Source organism: Armigeres subalbatus, chromosome 1 (genome assembly GCF_024139115.2).
Source record: "Armigeres subalbatus isolate Guangzhou_Male chromosome 1, GZ_Asu_2, whole genome shotgun sequence".
Taxonomy (NCBI): domain Eukaryota; kingdom Metazoa; phylum Arthropoda; class Insecta; order Diptera; family Culicidae; genus Armigeres; species Armigeres subalbatus.
The window spans coordinates 42,334,797-42,351,663 of NC_085139.1; the positions used below are offsets into that span (position 1 = coordinate 42,334,797).

The 16,867-nt window shown below is 42.3% G+C and overlaps 1 protein-coding gene across 1 annotated transcript in view; it reads right to left on the minus strand.

Annotated features, from left to right (window-relative positions):
* Positions 1–16,867, minus strand: part of LOC134224737 (unconventional myosin heavy chain 6) — a 236,132-nt gene that overhangs the window by 19,834 nt on the left and 199,431 nt on the right. The window contains exons 4-7 of the mRNA XM_062704271.1: positions 8,647–8,754; positions 7,536–8,507; positions 6,313–7,478; positions 4,686–5,234 (exon numbers count right to left, since the gene is read on the minus strand). Of these exons, the coding sequence (XP_062560255.1) occupies positions 4,686–5,234; positions 6,313–7,478; positions 7,536–8,507; positions 8,647–8,754 (2,795 nt within the window). The remainder of the gene's footprint in view (positions 1–4,685; positions 5,235–6,312; positions 7,479–7,535; positions 8,508–8,646; positions 8,755–16,867) is intronic.

Genomic DNA, 16,867 nt, shown 5'->3' on the forward strand with positions numbered 1-16,867 from the left:
GTACATAGACCGATCCACTTCAGAGTTCAATTAATTGACTCGATGAGATCTGGCAGTACGTGAGTTTAGTAAAAAAAAATTTTTTCTTGGATTTGGGGTTTTTTTCGTTGAAACGTCCTGATTTTTTTCAACTTATCAAGCAATCCTTACCGCTTCAATAATTATTGATCATAGATTACAAAAACAAAAAATAAAAAATATTCATTTAATGCGTCACACAAAAATAGGGATATTTTGAACTCCCTTCCACTCGACCACTTTTAATTTTTAAAGCTTATCAAACCTCTTCCTTCTCCGTGATCTACTTCGAAGATGACCGTAAAGAACTTTCAGTATTTTTTATGAACTTCCTACGCGGCTCTGCAAAGTTTATTACATTATTTGAGGCAAAACCTATCTAGTCTAGTCTAGTCTGGAAAGAGATAGATTCGACAACATCTATCACTCTTCTTATCAATATTCATGTTTGAAGCACATCATATATGTAGTTATAAAGCCACCGAAAGAATCAGAGCAGTATAAAGCGCGAATTTTGTCTTCGTTTGCTGACTACGGGACTGGAGCTGGTTACGAAGTCCGTAATAAGCCCTATTTGCAGCTGCAATACGCCTTTTCACCTCACCTCGAATTAATCAGTTTTGAAAAAATCTGTTTTTTTTTCTTTCTCGGACCGCGCTTCAAGATACATTCAAAAATAACTGAGGTTTGGGGTCCCTTATGATCGGCAGTGAAGAAAATTTTGGAAAAAATTGGAACGCGGCTTTGCAATCCAAAACAAAGGTTTGTTTGGAGTCCTGGAGATGTTTAGTCCAGAATCCAGGTTGGTCAATTTTGAAAAATCTCATTAATTTCTGTCCCGGACCGCGCTTAAAGATGCAACCAAAAATTAATTGAGGTTTGGGGTCCCTTATGATCGGTAGTTAAGAAATTTTTGGAAAAAAAATTGAACGCGGCTTTGCAATCCAAAATGAAAGTTTGTTCGGAGTCCTGGAGATGTTTAGTCCAGAAGGAATTAATCAGTTTAAAAAAATCAAATTCTAATTTAATCTTGCGCAGACCGATCATAAGGGCTTCGAAATGGTGAGTTGACATCCGGGAAGGGGCGCCTAACATAGCTCTGGTCCTCACAAGTTCCAATACTCACGCTTCCACGGGTCTTCCGATGACAATTGACCGCCAGCTAAGGGTTGCGTACTTAGCTGGTAGTGCAGCCTGGGCACTGTTGTCCTTCTGACATCAGCTAGAGTGAGAGGGTGCGTCCTGTGGGCTCTGCCTAGGATGTGGTGGGGTTCGACAGTGGGCTCTGTTGAACTCCTATAAAAAGCTGCATGTGTCCCCAAGCAGGCCCTATCAAAGCGACCGTGTGCCGCTCAAAGCGCACTAGCCTAGTCCTGGTGTTGGGTGGGACTTTAAACAAATTTGACCCGACTGACAGAGCGTCTGTTCACCAAGGAGGTGCGGCTCCAACAGCGTCTGTTCTGGCATCCAGCGGCTGAGTATGAAATGCTATTCCCCGGAAGCTATACCTAAGATGGCAGCCCCATCCCGGTGGATAGGGAATCTTGGGCCAACAACCTACTGTTCCCGAAACATCAATTTGTTCGAAAATCCGATAATGAAAGAATACTGACTGATTTTACGGCGACGACTCTTAGCGCGAAACAACGGACACGAATAGGAACATGGAACGTTTAAACCCTAGCCCAGCATGAAGCTTGAGATCCTGGGACTGAGTGAAGTCCGTTGGCCAAACTTAGGAGAACACAGAACGCCGTCGGGACAAGTTCTGCTATACTCTGGTTTACGAGGTGAACACGCTCCCCGGCATCGCGGAGTTGGCTTCCTACTAAGCGCTCAGGCACACTCTGCGCTTATGAAGTGGGAACCTATAAGTGAAAGGATAATCGTTGCCAGATTTAGAACACGAGTCCGAAACCTTACTATAATCCAATGTTATGCGCCAACCGATGCTGCCGATCTGCAAGACAAAGAGAACTTCTACAGTCAACTCAATGCCGTCGTAGATAGAATTCCGAAGGGTGATATCAAGATCTGTTTGGGCGACTTCAATGCGAAGATCGGATCCGACAACTCGAACCATGAGCGCATTATGGGACGCCATGGTCTCGGAAAAATGAGCGAAAACGGAGAGCTGTTCGCAGAATTTTGTGGTAATAACGACATGGTGATCGGTGGATCACTCTCCCCTCATCGACCCGTTCACAAGGTCACGTGGGTCTCCCGTGACGGCTTTACAGAAAATCAAATCGACCACATCTGCATCAGCCGAAAATGGAAACGGAGCCTTCTTGATGTACGGAATAAACGTAGTGCCGATATCGCGTCTGATCATCACCTCCTCATCGGCGAAATACGCCTGCGCATTGCGCGGATTCGTCGGCAGGAGGAAAAAATTGGACGACGATTCAACACACGCCGACTGGAAGATGCCACGGTGAAACGGTCCTTCGTTGAAGAACTGGAGACGCGTGCTGCAGATATTCCGGAAGGTGGCAGCGTGGAAGACCAATGGACCGCCATCAAGAATGCCTTCATCACCACCAGCGAGAACAATCTGGGCGAACTACGCACCCAGAGAAAACAATGGATCACCGATGAGACCTGGAGAAAGATAGAGGAGCGAAGAGAAGCCAAAGCCGCGATAGAGCGATCGAAAACCAGAGGAGCCAAAGTCTTAGCCCGTCAACGATACTCGGCTCTTGAGAAGGAAGTAAAACGCTCATGTCGACGGGACAAGCGAGCGTGGGCAGACTCTCTGGCTGACGAAGGAGAGAGAGCCGCCGCAACCGGGGACATTCGCCTCCTCTACGATATCTCACAACGCTTAAGCGTGGCGAAGATGAATGCAATAATGCATGTGAAAGACGCGAATGATCAGTTATTGACCGACCCAACTGACCAGCTGAAACGCTGGTTCGAGCACTTCGAACAACTTTTTCAAGTGCCAGCCAGGCCATCACCATCTCGGCATGATCTGCCTAGGATCCGACGTATAACACGCGTCAATACCGAAGCTCCATCACTGCTAGAGATTCAAACAGCCATCCAAAGCATGAAATCGAATAAAGCCCCAGGGGTCGATCGCATATCAGCCGAGATGCTCAAAGCTGACCCCATGACATCCGCTCAACTACTGTATCGTTTATTTCGTAATATCTGGGACACCGCAACTTTCCCGGTCGACTGGATGCAAGGTATCTTAGTGACGGTACCCAAAAGGGTGACCTGAGTGTATGCGATAACTGACGAGGCATTATGTTGCTGTGTACCGTTCTCAAAGTTCTATGCAAAGTTATCCTACCCTGGATTCAGGAGAAGGTCGATGCGATTCTCTGGCGGCAGCATTGTTTGCATTCGGAAAACTGAGATAAGAATCAGGGTCATGCCCTCAAAGCAAGAACTTGGATCTGTTGGCGAGATGCTGGTTCGAGGAAATAAGCTTGACAGAATTGATGGTTACGATGTCTTATATCGCTCATAAAGATCAGCAGGGAGAGCAAGATTAACGGGCGCGAGTATTAGCCGTTTGGCAGCGCAGTATCATTACTTGACACTTTACCGGTCGCTAATAAACGCGCTGCTATAACAGTAGCGCGACTGACAGATTTCCAAATTTGGTAGCGCGGTAAGAGCGCTGCTATTTTATAAACTGTCAACTGTCAAACTTCACCGGTACGGAATACAGCAACCGAAAATAGTGACCGATACGGAAACGAGTGACGAAACTAAAATGACAGCACTGCGCGGGTGATTAAAACGCTCGCGACCGATAATGATGCTCTTAGAGTAAAGCGGAACAATCTTGCTTGATGGCCAGGAATGGATGATGACGCTGTGACTTGCCTGGAAGCATGTGATATCTAGCATCTGATTACAGCAGACCTGAACCGACCACTACTGGACCATCCCCCATAAAGAGGAAGAAATAATATTTAAAAAACACCGAAAATAATAATTAAATAATTAAAATATTAATTACTATGTCTGAAGCACGATTATGCATTTGCACAACATGTTTAGATTTAGTTCGGAAAAGGTATTGAAGGGTAAACACTCCCTTCGGTGGGGTTTGATCCCACGAAACCAGTACGCCAGACAGGTGCATTCCCTACTAAGCTACGAAGAACCTCCGTCGTCCTCCGCAGCTTAGCGGGTACTGATGAAACTGAATTCCCAGCACCGGGCACGTAGCTGAACTCTCGCAATACATTTTCAGAACAAACTCTCTCATATATATTTTTGTACAAACGCCAACCAGGTAGGATGAGTATTTAGTATTGTCTGGCTCCTACACACTAGTATTTAAAAATAGTCACTGTAAAATGGATTGTGGTTCTGAGAAATGGATTAAATTTCGAAAACCCGAAATGAACGCCAACAAACAATTTAACGAGATTTTTTTTTTGTTGAACAAAAATTCCCTTTAGTAAAACAAATACACTGGGCCATATTTTACGAGAATTGATTTTATCAATTTCTTGGTCTACTGTAATTTCCACATCTTTTTAAATACCACATGATTTTCTTCGATTTTCGTGGGGTCAACCTAATGTTTTGATAAATCTAAAGGCCAGAAATAGCCAAACACAAACCGCGTAGAATGCGACCCCAGTGTATAGATACCTACAACTATTAAAACTATTCGAATAAATCAATCAACCTACCCCATCGGCTTTGGCGTCGTCGGCTTATTGTTCATAATCACGTTGTTGTTGTTATTGTTGATTCCATTCGTGGCGATTCCGTTCACCATCGGTGGCGGCGGTGGACCGCCACCACGGCTGTTCACATTATTATTCCGCTCACTCGTCAGCCCCTCGATCTCCTGCTGGATGACGGACTCAAGCTCCACGTCCAGGTCCTCCACCAGGTTGTCCATCTTTTCGCCGATTTCGTCGATGATGGCGTTCGAATTGGCACCATTCGGTTGCACCTCGCTGAGAAAGGCGAACAGATTATCAAGATCGACCGATTCGTTGCTCTGCTGATGGGCATGGTTAGCGGCACTGGAAGCGGCCAGCGATACGGCCGGGGAAGCCGTACCGGAACTGGCATTCCCGTTAAGGAGGGCGTCTTTGCCCGGGATGTTGTTGTTGTTGATGTTATTGTTATTATTGTTGTTGTTGGCGGCATGTTGCTGTTGTTGCGAGTGCAGCTTGGAGTTAATTTGCTCGGCCATTTGCGAAAGTGCCAGAATCTCTTGCTTAGCGACCCTGGAATATTATTCGAAGTTAGAAAAGGGAGTTAAAGCATTAATTAGAGTTCTGAGAGTTGGTTTAATTAATAGAGAAGCTTGTTATAGCCTGAAGCATTAGCACGTATGCGGGCGATTATCAGAGTACTAACCAAAACGTTTACAAAAACATTTCTTATAATATGCTTTCCAGAGAAGTCGAACGTAAGAAAGTATTTTTTACAACTGTCACCCCTGCAAATTTAATTTCGTTAGCACTCTGACGAATTTAGCATTTCCTGTAATCGCGGCGACAGCAATCGAAATCGGATGACACAGATGCGCAATTCTACTAACTACAACCGAAAATATTTATGAACACACAACGAGATGATTTGATCAAAACACATGAGCAATTATGAAAAAATGGCAACATTTATCACTGCTCTAGATTCGGAAACATTCCAACTCACCCCGACTCGGAGCTAGTCCGGTGGTGTCCGTCACTACTATTACGCATGCTTTTATATTTTCGGTTTTCATTCAATAGTGATTAGTATTCAGGAGGGTATGGCATTCAATTTAAAAATTATGGATTTTAGTTCAGCAAAGCGAAGAATTACGAACAGCCAGGATGCACGAAATACATAGAAACTCAGAGTTACGCGAGAATAAACTTAAGCGAGTTACACTAATTATGAGAGACTTTATTAGCCTTCTACGGTTTGGCACAAATGGTACACACGGTCGCATTTGACTTCGGGTTTTACTCAGGATACAACAGCGGTAAATGCGACCGAAAGTGAAATCAAAAGAAGTACCAGAGTCAAATTGGCAAAGCTGAAAACGTTGATAAACTTTAATCAATTCTCGAGATTGGTTGGGGAATCTAAAATCACTTTCTGGTTGGGCGCCAATTGTTACAAAAATCGACCCAACCGGAAAATGAATTTGCCTTAGAAAGTGGAAAATACAAAGAGAACATCAAGCAGGACATCTATAGAGTTTGAAATATTAAAAATCATCCCAAACCTAAATTATATGTCATTACGGAAAACCATAATTCCAACCTAAAAAAAACAGAAAGTACAACATTACAAACCAGTGAAACCACTAACCTTTCACTCTCCTCCAGTGCCTTCCGATCAGCCTCGGCTTGCGCTGCCTCTCGTTCCTTCCGTTCTGCTTCCAGCCGTTCGCGCTTCCGCATTTCTTCGTCAACGCGTCGCATTTCACGAAGCGCTGTGGCCACTTCTCTGGCGAACACTCCTCGCAAATGACTCTGGATGACAATGGCCGCCCGGCGTTTCTTGAGAAACTCGATCCGTAGCTTCCAGCCTTTGTACGCATGTTGTATCCGGAGCGCTGCCACCCGCAGCTTTCCGAAATTCTGCTGCTGGCTGTAGCGTTTCCAGTTTCTTTGGATGACTAGGGCCTTGGAGTTGATGACCTGTTTACGGGCGTCCTCCAGTGGTTCGTGGACGACACTCCGCAAAAATACTTTGGTTTTACCGGTTTGCCACTCTGTTTGCGGGACATTCAATTCCCGTATCACGGCTAGGGCTTGGTCTTGGCTTGAGAGATTACGAAAACGCTTCGTGAGGCACTGATAACGCTGCACGAAGTCATCGAAGGTCAGGTGCACTGGGAAGCCTTCCCGTCGGATCCGAATTATGTCCAGCATACCCAGATACCTAAGTTGATCCAGCACCAGCTGGTCATCGTAATCGTTTGGCAGCTTTTCCGCATTAGGTTTGATACAGCGAACGTACCATGGATTAGTGCTCTGCAAAACGTCTACCAAAGCTTGCAGTTGCTGTCGGAACGTGTCACTGACGGTCAATTTACCCTTGGAGGTCCCTCGTGACACTGTACCTACTGCAGTAGCGGTTTGAACTTGCTGAATGCTAAGTAGATCTTGGAAGGACGAAATCTCCTGAACGAAGCTGTTCGTACTCCGACTCATGTGATCGAACAACACATCCTGTTGCACATCCCGGTTTTTGTCCACGAATCCTTTGACTGTGTAACTTACGCATCCAGCGTAATGCCGGATGCCGAACTCCGATTCCCAGTGTCGACGATCTTGTCCTTTAACATACCGCGCATGGCTTTCGAACTCGCTGTGCAGATTCGTGAGATAGGCCGTGTCCGAGCCTTTTGGCATATGGCACTGCTCCGTTAGGAGCTTCAGAATACAACGCGGCGGTTTCTCGATGAGCTCCAGACACTGCGTATTGTCCGTGAACTGAATGTGCGAAAACTTTATTTCCTCTTGACGATACTGTGAAAAAGATTAAGTTTACAAAATTTGAATGGTTTACTAAACTAATGCACTTACGATTTCCTGTTCCAGAGCGAACACGTAGTGATTGAAGAACTTGTGTAGCTTCTCGTTGGTATAATTTATGCACAGCTGCTCGAACGAGTTGGTATTGAAGTTCTCGAACCCGAAGATGTCCAGCACCCCCAAAAACCGAGACGCATCCTGACCTGGGTTAATGCAAGTATTGATGTGACTGATCAACCAAGCAAACGTCCTCGAATACAGCGCTTTGGCCATAGCATGTCGATTCTCCCGAGCTTCCTGAAGCTTCAGAGGAATCTCCGTAATGTTTCCTCGAACGTTAATCTGTCGCATTTGAAGAACCTGCTCCAGATCACTTCCCTGAAGACCCAACAGTTCTGCCACGATCGGGACAATCGTTTTATCTTCCTCTGCTAGTTCACACCGTTCGCCGTCAATGTCGGCGAAGTCCAGATTACCCAACCACAGTATGGCACTTAGCACCTTGAAAATTCCATCGATCAAGGGCTGCGAGATTTGTAGCACGTTGAAGGCAAGCCGCAGAGCTTCAAACTTTTTCGATTCGGCCGCAATGTCCAGCTCGTTCTGAGCGGAAGACTCGGATGAATTCAAATACCGATAAAAGGCTGCATCCTTAAGGTGCAAGGATGCAGCCACCTCTTTGTTGCTGCATCCTTCGGCAACCAGCTGGTAGAGGACGTGGTAGTTCCGTTCGCCAGGGCTCTGGAATGTTATCCGGGACTGTTCCAGCAGGTAGTCCTGAATGATGCAGCCCTTGATGCACCACTTGGAATCGAAGCACACCTGCATGAACTTGCCGAACCGGGAACTGTTGTCGTTTCGGATGGTTTTGGCGTTGCCGAACGCTTCCAGGATCGTGTTGGCCTCGAGAATCTGCTGCTGCACCCAGGTGGACACATCGCAGGTTACCGAGCAGAGGTACTGTAGAATGAATTTGGTGGTTTCTGTCTTTCCGGCACCGGATTCGCCCGAGATGACACATGACTGTGAGTTAAAAGGTTGTTGAAAAATAGTAAATTGATTACAAACCCTGTTTTTTTTTTTAATTTTGGCGTAAAATTTACACAAGGCTTGTCCAACACTAGGTTGCACCTCCACATATGAAGCAACAAAAAAAACTCACCTGATTGGTTTCGTTATCGCGAATATTTCGGTACGCCGCCTCAGCAAGCGCAAATACATGAGGATCTAAGAGGCCAAGTTTCTGGCCATGATATTTGGCAACGTATTTCTGCAAATGGAGAAAACGGGAAACAAAATATGTTATTCGCTGAGTTATATGAGATAATCCACATTTATTAGATACTTCATTCTAGGGAACGAAATTTATTTTTGTTCAAGTAAGTATCCATAATACTTGAATGCAGCTTTTTCCAACATATTCTATCACATATTCTGCATGCAACTAACAGTCCATGAGCACTTAATGCGATTTTTCTCGGTGTCAGGCCATTTGGCCGAATGCCGTCTGGCCGAATGCCGTTTGGCCGAACGCCATTTGGCCGAATGCCGTTTGGCCGAACGGGTCGTTTGGCCGAATGCCGTTTAGCCGAATAGTTAAAAATTTTACCTCAAATTACGAGTAGCGAAGATTGAGAAATGAAACGTTAGTAATGAGAAGTAAGAAGTGAGAAGTGAAATGTGAAAAGTGGGAAGACAAAAGTGAACAGAGAACTTCTTCCTTCTTCTTCTTCTCCTTCTTCCTTCTTCTTTCTTCTCCTTCTTCCTTCTTCTTTCTTCTCCTTCTTCCTTCTTCTTTCTTCTCCTTCTTCCTTCTTCTTCCTCCTTTTCCCTTCTCTCTTCCCCTTCTTTCTTCTTCTTTCTTCCGTCTTTCTTTTCCTTCTTTATTTTTTATTTTTCCTTCCTTTTAATTTCTTCCTTCTTCATTCCCCTTTCTTTCTTCTTGCTACTTTCTTCTTTCTAATTCCTTCTTCCTTCTCCCTTCTCCCTTTTTTCTTCTTCCTTCTTCATTATTTCTATCCCTTATCTCTTCTTCTTTCTTCCTTCTTCCTTCTTCTTTGTTCCTTGTTCCTTCTTCCTTCTTCCATTTTCCTTCTTCCTTCTTCCTTCTACCTTCTTCCTTCTTCCTTATTACTTCTTCCTTCTTCATTCTTCCTTCTTCCTTCTTCCTTCTTCCTTCTTCTTTCATTTTTCTTCCTTCTTCCTTCTTCTTTCTTCCTTTTTCCTTCTTTTTTCTTCCTTCTTCTTTCTTCCTTCTTCCTTCTTCCATCTTCCTTCTTCCATCTTCCATCTTCCATCTTCCTTCATCCTTCTTCCTTCTTCCTTCTCCCTTCTTCTTTCTTCCTTCTTCCTGCTTCCTTCTTTCTTCTTCCTTCTTCTTTTATCCTCCTTCCTTCTTCCGTCTTCCTTCTTCCTTCTTCCGTCTTCTTTCTTCCTTCTTTCTTCTTCTTTTATCCTTCTTCCCTCTTCCCTCTTTCTTCTTCCATCTTCCTTCTTCCTTCTTCCTTCTTCCTTCTTCCTTCTTCCTTCTTCCTTCTTCCTTCTTCCTTCTTCCTATTTCCTTCTTCCTTCTTCCTTCTTCCTTCTTCCTTCTTCCTTCTTCCTTCTTCCTTCTTCCTTCTTCCTTCTTCCTTCTTCCTTCTTCCTTCTTCCTTCTTCCTTCTTCCTTCTTCCGTCTTCCTTCTTTATTCCTTCTGCCTTCTTCCTTCTTCCTTCTCCCTTCTTCCTTCTTCCTTCTTCCTGCTTCCTTCTTTCTTCTTCCTTCTTCTTTTATCCTCCTTCCTTCTTCCGTCTTCCGTCTTCCTTCTTCCTTCTTCCTTATTCCTTCTTCCTTCTTCCTTCTTCCTTCTTCCTTCTTCCTTCTTCCTTCTTCCTTCTTTCTTCTTCCTTCTTCCTTCTTCCTTCTTCCTTCTTCCTTCTTCCTTCTTCCTTCTTCCTTCTTCTTTCTTCCTTCTTCTTTTATCCTTCTTCCCTCTTCCTTCTTCCATCTTCCATCTTCCATCTTCCTTCTTCCTTCTTCCTTCTTCCTTCTTCCTTCTTCCTTCTTCCTTCTTCCTTCTTCCTTCTTCCTTCTTTCTTCTTCCTTCTTCCTTCTTCCTTCTTCCTTCTACCTTCTTCCTTCTTCCTTCTTCCTTCTTCCTACTTCCTTCTTTTTTCTTCCTTCTTTTTTCTTCCTTCTTCCTTCTTCCTTCTTCCTATTTCCTTCTCCCTTTTTTTCTTCCTTCTTCCTTCTTTTTTTATCCTTCTTCCGTCTTCCTTCTTCCTTCTTCCTTCTTCCTTCTTCCTTCTTCCTACTTCCTTCTTCCTTCTTCCTACTTCCTTCTTCCTTCTTTTTTCTTCCTTCTTCCTTCTTCCTTCTTCCTACTTCCTTCTTCCTTCTTTTTTCTTCCTTCTTCCGTCTTCCTTCTTCCTTTTTCCTTCTTCCTTCTTCTTTTATCCTTCTTCCTTCTTCCTTCTTCCTTCTTCCTTCTTCCTTCTTCCTTCTTCCTTCTTCCTTCTTCCTTCTTCCTTCTTCCTTCTTCCTTCTTCCTTCTTCCTTCTTCCTTCTTCCTTCTTCTTTCTTCCTTCTTCCTTCTTCCTTCTACCTTCTTCCTTCTTCCTTCTTCCTTCTTCCTTCTTCTTTTATCCTTCTTCTTTTATCCTTCTTCTTTTATCCTTCTTCCTTCTTCCTTCTTCCTTCTTCCTTCTTCCTTCTTCCTTCTTCCTTCTTCCTTCTTCCTTCTTCCTTCTTCCTTCTTTCTTCATCCTTCTTCCTTCTTCCTTCTTCCTTCTTTCTTCTCCCTTCTTCCTTTTTCCTTCTTCCGTCTTCTTTCTTCCTTCTTTCTTCTTTATTCTTTTTACTTCTTTTGTTTTTCTTTTTTCCTCCTTGATTCTTTCTTCTTCTATGGTTCTTCTTCTTTCTCTTCCCTTCTTCTTCATTTATTTTTCATTCGGAGAATTTCAACCATTCGGCCAAACGGCATTCGGCCAGATGGCGTTCGGCCAAATGACCCTTTCGGCCAAGTGGCATTCGGCCAAACGACATTCGGCCAAACGGCATTCGGCCAAATGACCCTAAACCATTTTTCTCTATTTCTTTTCCAGCATGTGCTAATAAGGTAAATGAAAGACCAACAACATGCACTTCCAGAGCTCGTTAAATACCTAAAAGTGTGACGATGAGCACTTAGAAGGCATACATCCAACGAAAGTCGAAAGCAGCATGGAGATTACCGCTCAAAAAGAGATGAAGGGGCGACGATACCGGACAACCACCCACCCAGACACCCACTCGTTTCAGTGAACCCGAGGGATAACACCAGCAGCAACATCCGTTCCAAGGGAACTAAATACATATTAACTGACCTATATACTTCGTTGCGGCCGGTGGCAGCTTGACACGATAGAAAAAGCGACTGTAAACGTATTTCAATGCGAAATAAGGACACTTCGTGCGCAAGAATAAAACCTGCAATATGCAGTGTTTGTGATATTCTGGTTTCAAGCGTTAACACGTGAAATCGGCGTAAATAGGGCAGCGTGTTGTAACGATGATTGGTTAAAAAATATACATAAATGAAGCTGGAAGGAACAACCCGGAGGTGAGTGACATCGTGTTGTATTGACTGTTGTACTGCAGTGGTGGTCCGAATCAAGTTATTATGGAAATTGTGATACGTTTACGATTGGTTCAACATTTTGTAAATTTTTACTAAAACTGGACAAAGTTGTACTGAAAGACAACGAGAAATTGTTCTAATAGACATAAACACTGGGAGAGTTAAACTGGGGCACGATGGGGCAAGTAACATGATTTTTAGTAAAATCTTTTAAAGCTACCAATATATCAATTGAACTGTTTGCTTGAGTATCTGCATGTGTAACATTTTTGGTAAAATGACAGTTTCATGTATTCTGGCAAAAATACGAAAAGAAAATTTGTTCAGGAATGTATGAAGAAATTTTCGTTTGTTTGCTAACAGTTTTCGCACTGGAAGTGCCTCAGGGTGTTGAGTTTTGCCGAAAACTATTGAGCTGTATCGAAGAAATCGAAATATTCGGTACCAATTTGTTCAAAAACATTTTTTTATTGTTTTCTCGAAATTGTGTAAAATGGAAATATCTTCTTCTTATAATTCTTCTTATTGGCATTACATCCCCACACTGGGGACAGAGCCGCCTCGCAGCTTAGTGTTCATTAAGCACTTCCACAGTTATTAACTGCGAGGTTTCTTAGCCAAGTTACCATTTTTGCATTCGTATACCATGAGGCTAACACGATGATACATTAATGCCCAAGGAAGTCGAGACAATTTTCAATCCGAAAATTGCCTAGACCGGCACCGGGAATCGAACCCAGCCACCCTCAGCATGGTCTTGCTTTGTAGCCGCGCGTCTTACCGCACGGCTAAGGAGGGCCCCAAATGGATGGATGCAGTTTCTCAAACAAATAATTCAATTATTATCCAACATTTTTATTTTAAGAGGCACATTTTATATATGCTTTGCCTATGCAAACAAGTCATCAACTGAATTCATTGTTTTTGCCAATTCTTTGTCCATTTCACCCGCACATTTTTAACCAGGATATTTTCATCCTGATTTTCATTGTAAATCTAATTGTTTTCCACTGAATTGACTAAATGCTATCGTAGTGCATTGGTTGAAGATTCACGTATGTAGTTTAGGGCCCCAATATTACAACGTTTTCCATGTGAAAATAACGATTCCTTAGGGTGTCCATATTATTCCCAGCCCCCTTATCTGAAAATTCCGTCGGAAATGACTTCGAATTCCTGTGAAAATTCCTTCCGAAATACCTTTGCAAAACCTTTCCCAAAATATTTCAGGTTTTCCTTTCAACATTTGTTCAAGAATTCATCCTAAAATATCTTCAGAATTTTCTGCGATATTTTTTTCTGAAATTGTTTCCACTTCAGGAATCGTCTCCATGAATAATTTATTAAATTACGCCATTAATTCCTTTTAACATTCTTCCAGAGATTTCTTCGGAAAATCAGGTCTTTGTGAATTCATCCGGAAATTCCTTTCGGAATTTCTTCGGAAATTGATTTAGGAATTTTTCGATATATATTTTAAGAATGCTGACAGTACTTTCTCAAGAATTCCCTCTAGAAAGAAAATTCCTTCGAAATTTACCTCAGGAATATCTTCTGAACTTCCTACAGAATTTTCTTTAGAGCTTCGGGGATTCCCTTTGAAATTAATTCGGAGTTTCTTTTGAGCATTCTTTCAGGAATCTTTTGACAAAATTTCTTATATCGAATTCGTTTTTAAAAAGTTCCAACCTAGGTTGGAACCAGTTCCAAGCAGAAGGGATAAAAACAAACTGTCCGTTTGTTAAATTAAATGAGCGTTGAAATTCTTTTTTTCGGGTATTTTGTTATATTTGTTATTGTAGTTTAAAATGATGTTAATCCGGTACTGTTGTCTTGATCCAGTTTTAAAAAGTTCATTCAGGGTTTTCCTCACAGATTGTGTCCTAAATTAGGTTGGTGGATGGGATTAGTTTGGGGATTGTCCTTGAAACCCGTTCACAAAATCCGCAAAGAATTGACAGAAAAGTATATTTGAGGGATACCAAATAGAATTCTTTCTTAAATGATATCCAGAATTTCTTTCAAAATTCTTCCAAAAACTCTTTCGTGCGTTCTGGAATATTCTTCTGGAATTCTGCCAGAAATTACTTCAGTTATTCTTCTAGGAATTATTTCTTGAATTCTTGTATCCATTTATTGGCGATATCTTTCAGGCATTCTGCCATATTTTTTTCCAAAGGATTGCTTGGAAACGAATTTTTTGGAAATTCTTCTAGGAATATCTTTGAATGGTGTTCCATGATTTTCTCTGGAAGTTGCTGGATTAATTTTGGAAATTTCTGTAATAACTCCTCCAGGAAATCCTTCCGGAATACAAGAACTTACTCGAAGTTTCCTTCAAGAATTGCTCCGGAAGTTCCTTTAAGAATTCTTCCGGAAGTTCCTTGAGGAATTCCCCAGGACGCTCCTTGATCTATTCCTGCGGAAGTTCCTTTAAAAACTCCTCCGGAATATTCTTGACGAATTCCTCCGGAAGTTCCTTGAGGAATTCCTCTGGAAGTGGAGGAGCTCTTCCGGAAGTTCTTGGAGGAGTTCTACCGGAAGTTCTTCAAAGAAATCCTCCGCAAAATCCTCCAGGAATTCCCCCGGGAGTTCCTTCACGAGTTTCACCGGAAGCTAGCACAGAAACTCCTACCGAACTTCCTCCAGGAAGCAGGAAGTTTTTCGAAGAAATTCCTGAAGGAATTAATGGAGGAGTTCCTGGAGGAAATCCCGGAAAAAATCCTGAAGGAACTTCCAGTGGAATTTCTGGAGGAAGTTCCGAAGGAATCACTTGAGGAACTCCCGAAAGAATTCCTGGAGGAACTTTCGAAGGAATCCCTGAAGGAGCTTCGAGAGGAAATCATGTAGAAACCTTCGGTGGAATCCCTCAAGGTACTTCCGGAGAAATTCTTCAAGGAACTTCCGGAGGAATTCCTCATGGAACTTTCGGAGAATTTCCTCAAGGAACATGTAAGAATGAAACTTGCGGGGAATTTCTGAAGGAAACGTTGTTAAGTTTTCCGTGTTGAGCTATTGAAAGATTAGAAATTTAAGAAGGAACTCCTAGAATTTATGTAGGTACTTTGTAGGTACCTTAAGGGTACTAAATTCCTTATTGGAACTTTCATATTATTTTCTAGATTTCTACAGGAATTCCTTTGGAATTTATTTCAGGAACTCGTGCAAGAATTCGTTCAGGAGCATCCGAAAGACATTTTTTCGGAAATTCTGCCTGAAATTTCTCTGGAAATTCCTTAGAAAATCCGAACAGTAATAAAATACTTTTTGAAACTGGTATTAAGACTTGTAAAAATAAAAACAAAAATATCGGGATTACAGTTAATCCTAAATCATACTTCTTCGGATATCCCCAAGAATTCCTTGTTAATTTATTTCAGAAGTTGCTTCGGAAATTTCTCCAGTATTCATCCAGACGATATTTCATAAATTTATTCAAAAGTTCGTTCGGAAAATCCACCAGACATTTTTGTTGAAAAAAATACTGTCAGGAATTTATTCGGTTAGTCATCTAGAATTTCTTTCAGACATGCCTTCAAAAATTCCTCCAGGAATTACATCGTGATTTTCTTCTCTCTCGTCAAGGAGTTTCTTCAAAAAATCTCTTCAAAAGATTCTAAATTTTGTTTCAAAAAGTATTCAAGTTATTTTTTAGAAAATTGCGTCAAAAATTTGTCTAAGGATTCTTTCTTAGACTATTATAGCAATGCTTTCAAAAATTCTTCCAGATATTTCTCCACAAATTCAATACCCTCGGCTCCCGTAATTTCGTGGAAATTTCTTACAGGAATTTCCGAACGAATTCCTAAAGAAATTTTAGGAAGAACACCTTATTGAATTTCCGAAATTCTCTTTCTCTGTGCATTCTTCCAATAGTTCCTTCGGAATTTCTTTCGGCAAATTCTTAGCCAGTTACTTTGGAGATAGATCGAGAAGTTTCTACGAAATGTATTCTTCGAAAATTCCTATAGGAAAACCTTGAAAAAACACTTGCGAAGAACTTGAGTCTTGAGAATTTCTTCGGAAATTCCTTCCAAGATTTCTTTGCAATTACTTCGGGATTTTTTAAACGAATTATTTGAACAATTTGTTCGGGAATTTTATTAGAAACTAGTCGACCCGGCAGACGTTGTCTTGCATAGTAAGCGAAAATGTACGTTTTGAACTGCCCATGCAAAGATACGATTCTTAATTTTAGTTTTTCATGATTTGCTCAACCCTTCGCGTGATTTTCGCATGAGGAAATATCATATAAACCCGTCGGAAACTATAACGAATGCAACTGCTGAAGGAATGAATAAAATCCATCCAGCCGTTTTCGAGTTATGCGGATACGAACACGGACCATTTCATTTTTATTATATAGATTTCGTCGGGGTTCCTACGGAAAATTTCCTATGAAAAACCTACGTAAATTGTTCCAGGAAAACCTTCCGAAATTCCCCTAGGACAGCGATTCTAAACCTTTCGAGCCTCCTGTAACTTCGAGCATCTTAAATGGAGGGTTCCGAACTACTCGAAAGGAGGCCTCTTGAGAAGAGGCTATCGAACTGCTTGGGAAGAGGCTTCCGAGAAGCGTAGAAGGAGGCTAACAGCTTCCTACAAGACTTGTATGACTATTGAGGGCTTCCGATCCTATTGACAGTAGACTGCCGATCTTATTGACAGTAGGCTGCCGGACCTCTTGAAAGGAGGCTTCCGAGCCTCTTGAAAGGAGGCTTCCGAGCCTCTTGAAAGGAGGCTTCCGAGCCTCTTGAAAGGAGGCTTCCGAGCCTCTTGAAAGGA